General features: G+C 40.7%; 1 protein-coding gene across 1 annotated transcript in view; it reads left to right on the top strand.

Annotated features, from left to right (window-relative positions):
- The first annotated feature begins 2,294 nt into the window (after nucleotides 1-2,294).
- Nucleotides 2,295-11,267, top strand: part of arhgap23a (Rho GTPase activating protein 23a) — a 64,499-nt gene continuing 55,526 nt past the window's right edge. Inside the window, exon 1 of the mRNA XM_066642077.1 lies at nucleotides 2,295-2,362. Within this exon, the coding sequence (XP_066498174.1) occupies nucleotides 2,309-2,362 (54 nt within the window). The 5' untranslated portion in view covers nucleotides 2,295-2,308. The remainder of the gene's footprint in view (nucleotides 2,363-11,267) is intronic.

The following is an 11,267-nucleotide window of genomic DNA, read 5'->3' as shown; positions in this document are numbered from 1 at the left end:
TTTTGATTATGACGGACTAATGAGCTCACCACAGTATGTAAATTGGTCAAGTACCTTAAAGTATAAATCAGAGCTATGCTGAGGTACAAACCGAAGACTGTATTTGACATGAACCTCTGTCCATTCCTAGTGGAATATGCAAATTGACAGAATATTTGTTGTTATGGTGTGTTAGCTGCACAATATGCAAATACACACCAAATTTCCAGAAATGTTGGGATAATTTTGTAAAATGACATAAAAACAGAATCTTTAAGGTTGAAACCACAAAGTAGTTTTCCAGTGTTTTGAGTAAATTAATGAATTTTATTTTTGTAAGCATACAACACACTCTAAAAAGGTTGTGATAGATGCAAATAAATACACACATATATATATTCATTCATTATCTGTAACCGCTTATCCAATGCAGGGTCACGATGGGTCCAGAGCCTACCTGGAATCATTGGGCGCAAGGCAGGAATACACCCTGGAGGGGGCGCCAGTCCTTCACAGGGCAACACAGGCACACTTTTGAGTCACCAATCCACCTGCAACATGTGTTTTTGGACTGTGGGAGGAAACCGGAGCACCCGGAGGAAACCCACGCGGACACGGGGAGAACACACCAACTTCTCACTCACCTGGAGCGGGAATCGAACCCACAACCTCCAGGTCCCTGGAGCTGTGTGACTGCGACACTACCTGCTGCGCCACCGTGCTGCCACTTATTTATTTATTTATTTATTTATTTATTTATTTATTTAATGACTAGGTACAAATTGAGCATCTACACAGGCTCACGCTTTGCAAGCAAAGATTGGTTGGGACAAATCTCTTTGTGACAACTTTGTAAAATAATTTTCAAATAGTTCAAAACAACATATAACATGTTCAGTGCAATATTTCAGTGTATTGTAGCAAAATGAAATATTGTAAAAAACGAGTGAAGTTATCTGGAGAAATATCTGTGTACGACAGCAGTGTTGAAGTGCATGACCGTTGAGCCCTCAGACGACATGGCATGAGAAATTTTCATGTTACTATGTTAAATATAGCCAAATGGACTTGGAAGCATTTTGGAAAAAGCTTGTCACGTAACACAGTCCAACATCAAGAAATGGAATCTGAGAAAGCCACACATCAGTTTTCTGAACCCAAACACATCTCAGACAGTCCAGAACAAGGTAGAAACTTGTGCTTTGTCAAGAGGAGTCTTTTCCTGAGAACTCCATGGTTAGTTCCACAGGATAATGCCAGACCTCAGTCTGTACATGCTACAACATGGATTTTGTAGACAGAGCATGTGTTTGACTGACCTGCTGTCCAGATCTCTCTCCTATGTCATATCATGAAGTGGAGTATTAGGCAACCACGACCATCGACTGTTGAGGTGCTGAAGTGTTTGTGCAAGAAAAAAATGAGCAATTTTTGTCCTCTTTTTCGAAATGACTAAGGAGTGTTTTAAATGGTAAGGTGATGTAAACTAGCGTTAAACAGTCCCGACCTTTTTGGAGTATATTGCAGGCTTTAAATAAAAAAATGTGTCATGTTTTCAGTGAAAATATTGGATTTGTAATCTGGGATTTTGTCTGTTAAATAACCTTCATGACACTTAACAACTCACACAGTTTTACATTTATTTTATTTTACAAAATGCTCCAAATTTGTGTTAGAAATGGGGTTTATAGATCAAATGGTTTTAAGTGTGAAAAAAGTATGATTTTTTTATTCATGCTTGTATAGGTATGAGCCAATTGCATTGTGAAAATTAATGTGCCTGTGAGACTAATTTATTAGCCAGTCCTTCTTACGAGTGTGAAATATTAGCCAAACCTGCGAAATATCAAAATGTGACAGGCGCATGTGAGAATGAACCACTGACTGTTATTTGTAATCTAAGTGACCGATGTGAATTGCACAGTTTGTAAGTATGAGCCTCTAGCCAATCATCTCACAGTATGCAAATGAGGGGCATTTCTCATATTCAGCCTGGGGCGCACTGGGGGCGGGGCTTGTCTGAAAACGGGTGGAGGGAAGATCTTGGTCCCGCGCGGAGCCTGAGGGCTGGGGCTGTGAGCTCGAGCCGCGGAGGGTGGGATTTGTGCCGAGAAGTAAACAGCAAACCGGGACCGGAGAACGGCGCCGTGCCCGCGCCGCGGAGTTGTCTTTGCTTCGGCTAAGTTTGCTCTGCACCCTCCGGCGCTAAGTGGAACTTTTTTATTTCTTTTCTCTCTCTCTCTCTCTCTCTCTCTCTCTCTCTCTCTCTCTCTCTCTCTCTCTCGCCATCACCCTGTTTTTCGGACCCCCTCCACCCCTCCGCTGTCCAATGAATGGAGTTACCTTCTGCCTGGTCGGGATCCCTCCGCGCGCAGAGTGTGAGGTTAGTGGTCGGTGGTCGAGGGTACTGTGTTGTGTTTGTGCGTCTGTGTGCTGATGTTGTACTGCAGGGCTTTACTGTGCCATGATTCTCTAAGAGGATTAAACGGCGTGGCTATACAAACACACTAACGTTACATGCCAGTGAGGGAACTAGTTCTAATGTGTTTTGTTGCAAAATATTTTGGGGTGCTTCATGGCAGGGCCGGGGACTTTTGCTGTGTAAAACTGTCTCCCATGGCTTTACTGAAGAAAGACAATCCCAAGATACAAATAATTGCTGTAAATTTGCAGGACAACGAAAAAACCTTCTTAACTTTCAGTGGAAGGGAATGTAGAAAGATTTGTTTATTCCAAGAAATGTTGGAGCATTCCTATTGGTCCATTCATCATGAATCACAGTGTGAAGGACAGGTGCTGTTTTCAAAAGATGTAGTAAATTAAATACCAGCAAAAATGGAGATACATTTTGATTGAACAGCAATGAAATGTTGCACATGTTGGAAAACATGTGATGTCATTTACAGAAGCATTTCAACTCCTTACTCTTGTTCATTTCCATTGTTTTACATAACCCATGACATCATTTATAAGTAAACAGAATCAGACAGCCTCGGGATGGGTTGAGAAGCATTGCTTTTTGAGCCCTGGATGGATCATGGTGTGTTTAAAAAACAGGACTGTAGAACAGACTGCAGACTCAGCTTCCTGTGTATATAAAGCTGTTTCTTAACATTCAGGGGCCCTTCTTGGAGCCCTGCCTCAGTGATTGTATTTGAAAATAAATGAATGCCTCATTTTCTTTGTTTGTGAAAAGAAGTTTATGAACAATACAAATATAATAGTCTGTATAATATTTTAATAGTTATTAAAGTATAATAATAGTGAGGTACAGAATATGAATAACACAAATGAATGATCTACTAATGTCTTCTGTTATGGATTCTGAATTGCAAGAAGGTATTTTATCATCCATCTCATGATGAACACTTGGCATAAAAAGTTTGGGAATGTGTTCATGTATTCTTTCATTTTCTGTAAGCACTTTATCCAGATCAGAATTGCTGTTGGTCCGAGACCTAGAATCACTAAGTGCAAAGCAGGAACACACTCAGACCAGAGCTGGGGAAAATTTCTATAACTTATTTAAATGCTAATATAACATTTTTATTACATTTGATGATCTTCTGTAAATTACAGTCCAGACCTTTAACGAGGGAGTTGGTGGTTGTGATATTATAGCACATGGTTCTGATTGGCCGAAGCAGTGTGTTATTAGATTAGGTTTCCTGAGTTGTTAATACATAGTTGGATAATGTCAGCCATAATACTAATTAATAATTAGAAAATTATTCACAAAAATGAATAAAGTTGTAGCCCTAATAAATAATAATAATAATAATAATAATAATAATAATAATAATAATAATAGTAATAATACATTTTTATTTGAAAGCGCCTTTCAAGTATGGGCTAATGCCAATTTACATATTGCACAAAGCTTGACTTGTAGTTTGGCATTTATAACAACGTATCATCGCTATCTAGGCAAAACATTGTATTGCCATCTTTTTAAAATATAGAATTAAATTTTTTTTTTCGTTACATTGTGGTAAAGTTGGATGAATGTACAAAAGCAAACATCTATTCATTCATTATCTGTAACCGTTTATCCAGTTCAGGGTCACGGTGGGTCCAGAGCCTACCTGGAATCATTGGGCGCAAGGCGGGAATACACCCTGGAGGGGGCGTCAATCCTTCACAGGGCAACACTCACACACACACACATTCACTCACACACTCACACCTACGGACACTTTTTGAGTCGCCAATCCACCTACAAACGTGTGTTTTTGGACTGTGGGAGGAAATCGGAGCACCCGGAGGAAACCCACACAGACACAGGGAGAACACACCAACTCCTCACAGACAGTCACCCGGAGCGGGAATCAAACACCTGTGTTCTCTGGAATGAGTACATTCCAGTACATTTGGAAAGAGTTGATTTTATGTGGGTTTTATGATCCAGATCTAGTCATCACACTAGTCTCTGACCATGATAATGTTCTTGAGACTGATTGCAATCAAATCTAGTTTGAAGCCATCCCTGAGGAGATGGAAAATCTTCTTATGTATAACCTAAATTGCAAATGAAACTATGAGTCTGCAGCTATAAAATATGTTTGGACATTAAACTTTGTAAAATAATAGAATACACATTTCTTGTGAAAAAGGAAATAATCCTGCCTGGGATTTGTATCACAAGAAGACTGACACACTATAGAAACTCTATACCATGGATTAGAGCCATTTCTGTGGGTTTTTAAACGTTTTGACGTCATCTGTCTCTGAGCTGTAAAGGCCTTGTGCTGCAGGATTAAATGACTATAAGTGATTCCTTCATTTGAAAAGTTGCTGAAATCCCTTTCCCATTATTTCTCCAGCTCACAATTCCCTCTATCCCTAACTTTCCTAATCTTCCCTACTTTTCTCATTCTCTATTCTCTCTCTCTCATCCTCCCTTTCTCTTCTTTGTTTTTCTTTCTTTCTTTCACCTATTTTCAGCTCTTTCTTTATCTCCTTTCCTTTCCTCTCTTGATTTCTTTATTTCACTTTTGTCTATTTAAAACTCTCTCTCGTTCTCTGTTTCTCTATGGTCTGCTTTGATTTAACAGATGAAGACAGTCATTGACCCCAATAGGCACCACTTTTGTAAACATCTGTACGTAGCTGCGTTGTCACCTGGAACTTATAAATCCTCTCTCTGTTCTCTTTCCTCTTTCCCCCTCTGTGTTCAGCCTATATTACTTTGTACTGAGAGATTTTCACCCACTTACAGGGTACACATACTTCTTTGTTGCCTGGAAAAAAACAGAATCAACTGTTCTGAGGGTTTGCTAACGAGGAAAGGTGTGTGTGTATGCGTGTGTGTGTGAATGTTTAGTACAGCTGTGGTTCACAACCAACAGCCCCTGTTCGCATACAATTTCTACTACGATTAGACTAAGAAGAATTTACATTAACAGTCTTACATCTAATCAGCTGAGATCTGAACCTGAGCATCTTTGAGGATCCCCGAGTGTTGTTCATACGGCTAAAATTGTTGTGTCTGTGAGCATTAGTGGGTTTATAGATGGTATGTGCTTTACAACATCACATGAGTCTAAGTGGAGGCCTCAGTGTAATCAGTGGTGGGTTGAGTTGGAGGGCGAGCGAGCTTAAATATGGGAGAGCGAGTGAGTAAAGGCAAGAGTAAGAAAAAAGATACAAATTTTCTGCTTATGGACTCTGAAGTGGTCCAAAGAGACCTAGAAATAAATATAGGCTGGTGTTTTTGTTTCATCGGGTGTGGTGTTCATGACTCTACGTGCCTGTGTGTTTGAACCTCTCTCTTTCTCTTTCTCTTTCTCTCTCTCTCTCTCTCTCTCTCTCTCTCTCTCTCTCTCTGTCTCTCTCTCTCGGCCATGCCTAATTGAAGCCTGATTCAATTACCACAAAACGGTTGGGCAGAGAGGAAGAAAAAAGGATAGGGAGAGAGGAACAGACTCTCAGTTCATTTAGAAATCTGCTAAAGATGTGTGAGACTTGGCCAGAGCATGCCAGAAAAATGTGGGGTGTGTTCACAAGCATTGCTGTATATGTCTGTGATAAACCTCCAGATATAAATCTGAAACTCATACTGACATACAAATCAAACAGAAATCCACATACTGATTGTGATACTGTAAGTGAGAAAGACAAAATCAACTAACAACATTTGGTACTGGCAGGGTGACTTTAAGTTCAAGTTGTCTGCTTGAGAGTGTCCCATTACATTTCGTGTTTCACTCATTATAGGAAGTGTTTACAAACCTTTGGACATATAGTGTTTCTTGCTTTGTTAAGTGTTGATCAAATCCCAAGGCAGATTTGAACAGACTTGGCAGGAAATACAATATTATGGTATTTTATGGATCTTATATAAACTTATTGTCTTCTCCCAAAAACAGAATATAACCAAACAGTTTACAGGGTATAAATAAGTAGCATCCATTGTGAATATATCAAGTGATTCTACATTTTAAACAGTGTCCCACACAGAGCAGAATAATGCAGAAATATTAGCTTTAGTGCAGTGTAAAACTTTGAGCATTAAATGGGAAGGCTGCGTCAGCAGGAAGTTTATGATTGGTCTATTCTGATTTTCACTGTAATGCAGATGCTCTGCAAGGCATCAGGGAGCAGAAACTCTGATACCTTCCTCCTGCAGCTGTTCTCAAACAAAGAAGCTGTGAAACGTGTTTACAACAAGCCATTCTCTCTCTTTCTTATTCGTTAAGGATCAAAGGCAGAGAATCTGCTGAGTCAGCAGCTCCGCTCCACCGCATACTGAACTCATTTCAGCTCAGAGTGAGGCAGCTTCTTCACACTCATCTCAGGAGAGGTTAAATAATCAACGGCCTGGTGGGTCTTCTACTGACGTTTCGAAACCAAGAGGCTTTTTGCTAAAGAAATGTAGCATTGTCATTTAAAATCCCTTTGATTAACAAACTGGGGTCTTTCAAATGCTTAGTTCAAGTAGAAGTGGGTGATATGACAAAAATGTCATTTCATGATACTCAAAGGAGTAATCACTCATTTTAGCCATTCATTCATTTATTGTCTGTAACTACTTATCCAGTTCAGGGTCGTGGTGGATCCGGAGCCTACCTGGAATCAGCAGGTACAAGGCAGGAACACACCCTGGAGGGGGCGCCAGTCCTTCACAGGGCAACACACACACACCTACGGACACATTTGAGTCACCAATCCACCTACCAACGCGTGTTTTTGGACTATGGGAGGAAACTGGAGCACCCGGAGGAAACCCACCCAGACACGGAGAACACACCAACTCCTCACAGACAGTCACCCAGACCGGGGCTTGAATCAAAAACCTCCAGGTCCCTGGAGCTGTGTGACTGCAACACTACCTGCTGCGCCACCGTGCCCCCCTCCAATGGTCTATTCTGCCACATAGTGCCCCCGAGTGTATCAGATTCTGGACTAAATCTATTTTAAAGAAGGCCAACACCATGTGGGTGACCCACTCTATGGAACATATACTGGTTCTTTCAGGGACCATAAAGCAATTGGATTCTTCCATTTGATGTTTTGCACCATAGAAAAAATGAAAAATAATATGTAAAAAATAATCACAGAATAATCAATTATTCAATCATATTCCATGTTTTTGCTTCTGCCGTGTAAATCTGTTACACCCACTGAGAGACACTTGTGCTAGGAGAGGAAAACCTATTTTACCCACACAAATAGCAAAGCCAGGTTTGCTGTCTAGGACTCCCAGGCATGGGCAGCTGAGGCGCCACCGGAGTTTGAACCAGCGATCTGATAAGGCCCACTCTTAGACCCACTCCGCGGCTCAGGAGCCATATACCTCATTTTAATTTTCATATTGTGTAGAAATTATGCTGAAGTTAGCTTCTTATTCCTCAACATCTAATTTGAATTTTTCATTATGTTCTGGTGCCCTGTAACCACTGCACCATTTAAGGTGGAAAGAAAAATTTGAAGGAGCTGGCATGTTAGCCAACTTACGCACTACTGTGAAATGAAAGCCTGGTTTAAACTTAATTCAATCAGTGCAGGGATTTTTACAAAACTACATGTTTAAATGATCTCTAAGGATTAAGTTATTGTCATATATGATCCTGGTGAGTAGTTTTTGCGTATTCGATCTCAACAGTGTTATTATAATTGTGCATACATTTGTTTTATGTAGCAGACCATTTAGACTAGGAGAATGAGGGGGGTATGGTATGACTCAGGGACTCAGAAGGGCGTTGTCACACAACCAAGAACACACACGCATAATGGCTGCTTATTGATTCACTCCTTCCATCCATTCTGCTTCCCTTTATCTCTTGCCCTTCCTCTCCCTCTGTCATTTTCTCTCTATCTTCCTGGCTATTGAAACCACTGGTTGTTTTATGTGCTCTCTTGTATTCCCTCCAGTGCTGTTGCTTGTGGTCACCCTGCTGACCTGTGTAATAAACAAGTCGAGTTTGGACAGTAACAGTAGCCCACTGACCGTGTCCACCCTCAGTTACTAACGGCTTCTCTCCACTGCTCTACTGTACACACATATATAATCAGCCTAGTACACTGTCAGTATATGACTGTCACATGACTATACTGCTTTTTAGTTTTAGCACTTGTATGTCATTTGGTGGGCCTTCTAATTGCCATGAATTGATGATTATTGTCATTATATGAACATTAGTTTACCTGACAAAAGCACAAAGAAAATATATTCAATGTTTTCAATTATCAGCTTGATTGTATTTATAAATATATAAGATTAAAAATAGAACACCTGAAACACACTCCAAAAAAGTTGGAACAGCAGCAAAAGAATACTGTAAAGTTGTGCTATAAACAATGAAATGTATTATACAAGGGCTGGACGATATGGACAAAGTTTATTCATTCATTCATTCATTATCCGTAACTGCTTATCCAGTTCAGGGTCGCGGTGGGTCCAGAGCCTACCTGGAATTGGGCGCAAGGCGGGAATACACCCTGGAGGGGGCGCCAGTCCTTCACAGGGCAACACAGACATACACACGCATTCACAGACAATTTTGAGTCACCAATCCACCTACCAACGTGTGTTTTTGGACTGTGGGAGGAAACCGGAGAACCCGGAGGAAACCCACGTGGACACGGGGAGAACACACCAATTCCTCAGAGACAGTCACCCGGATCAAGAACCCACAACCTCCAGGCCCCTGGAGACACTACCTGCTGACTGCGACACTATCTGCTGCGCCACCGTGCCACCCACCAAAGTTTATATCACAATATATTTCTAAATTTCTGTAGATATGATATCATTTCGATATTGATAAACAACATAAAAGCCACAGAAAAACTGCCCAGAGCAAACAGGCAACATGAAATTTCCATCAAACATAAACCTCTTAGTTTTGTCAATATTTTTAAACTAGCCTTAAAATTGATAGCAGTGAACTGGGCAGTGCCCTGTTATGAACATCAGTCAGTGAACGATGTGAAAAGTCAGTGAAAGAATTCACCAAAGACTAATACTTTGCAAGCAACAATAGGTTGTTGCTCATAACCTTCGCCATCGCCAAACCTCTTGAGCAAATTGTCAAACAGTTCAAGTAGAATTGTCAAAGAATTTTAACATCTACATTTTATAATTTCATGAAAAGATTCAGATAATCTGGAGCAGTACCACACTTTTGAACCCTCAGATGGTCCTGAATAAATAACTGTCTGTAAAAACATCCACTGTGAAGCTTTTCCTGAAGAGTAGAACCTGTTACGGCTGCAAGGGGTCCAACCTATCTATTGATACCCTTGAAATTTTGGTGGAGTAGGCATCCACAAACTTTTGGCCATACATGGTATGCTGCCCTTAGCCCTGCCAGAGGCCAACCCCACCCTTAGTGTGTGTATGCATTTAGCATTGGATCACTGGGTTGTGTTGCAGGAACGGATAATTTGAAGCTTTTTGTTTTTTGGGTGAAGGAGTAAATAAGGTCAGCCTCCATTCGTCTCAGGGCATGGAAGTGGAATCTGGATGGGGAGGAGGGTTACGTGGGCAGTTTGGACAGCACAAGATTTGAGGATGCCTATCGACCCACACTAAAAACATTCCTCACTGCTGTAGAAGATCAGAAAATAGTTGGATAATGGGGGAGGGAAGTATTTTGGGGGCTGGAGCTTGGGTACAAGCAGAGGTTGGTTTGTGTGATACTGGCCTTAGGAGCGGGTTACAGTCAATATCTCTCGGCTCATAAAGAGTTCCAAAGGACAAACAACACACTTGAGCTTTCTCATAGTTGTGCTTTTACTGTTAAAAATAGAGGATTATGCGGGGGCTAAGCTGCCCTTAATTTAGAGTACATTTAGGGGGGGGGTTCCAAAGTACATAATATTGGCTGAAGAAATTCCCATACAACTTCAGTATTTTTAGGCCTAATATTTAATTCACTTTTGCTGTTAAAATAGATAATGTTGGAGGTTAATAAGCCATTCCTTTTCCAGTATCTCTCTTGGGGTTTTCCCAGAGTGTGAAACAGTATTTGAGGTAAATTCTTAGCATTTCCATACAGTGTTTCCAGCAGTAATAATTAATTCTTATTATTTCCAAGAAAATACAGATAAAATATTTGAGATATCCCAAAACACTATTATCCCAAGTGTATGTCCCAGGGCCAGGCATGTGGGGAAAAATATGATCTAAATGTCTTATGTTGTGATTTGTAAAATCACATCTGCTCATTGTCAAATATATTAATAAGTAAATATTTGCTGATTCTGATATGGTTCTGATATCACTGTTTATTCCTGATGTGTGTGTGTGTGTGTGTGTTTCTCTGCACTGCAGTATTCCCGCTTCCATTCCTTTAGCCTGATGCTGGAACTCAGCCATCCTGCCCTTATCTTACTGCTTCAGTCAATGTGCTCTCAGCCGTTTACACACACTACAGTGTGTTTGTTGATTCTCTGACTATTTCTCTTCTGTCTCACTCTCTGTCTCTCTGTCTTTCTTTCTATCTTCTCTCTATCTTTCTCTGTCACTTACCTCTGCCTTTTTCACATACTCTCTCTTTCTTTCTACCACGTCTTTTGTCACCCTTCCTCTGTCCTCTCATGTACCCACTTTCTCTGTGTATCCTCTTACCTCCCTCTTTCCTACTATTCATTCTTACCTTCCTTTTTTTCTCCTTCACTTCTCTCACTCTCTACCCTCTCACTTTCTGTCTTTTCTTATTCTCCCTTTCTTGTTCTCTCTGTCCTACTCCTCCTTAGTCTTTCTCTTTCTGTCTCTATGTATTTAGACAGTTGTGTGCAGGGTCATGTTGGAACAGGCCGAGCTGGGGCCTGGGGCTTGCTTG

This window comes from Hoplias malabaricus, chromosome 13 (genome assembly GCF_029633855.1).
Source record: "Hoplias malabaricus isolate fHopMal1 chromosome 13, fHopMal1.hap1, whole genome shotgun sequence".
Taxonomy (NCBI): Eukaryota; Metazoa; Chordata; class Actinopteri; order Characiformes; family Erythrinidae; genus Hoplias; species Hoplias malabaricus.
Note: the sequence above shows the minus strand (reverse complement) of the source record. Positions and strands in the feature narration are given on the sequence as shown.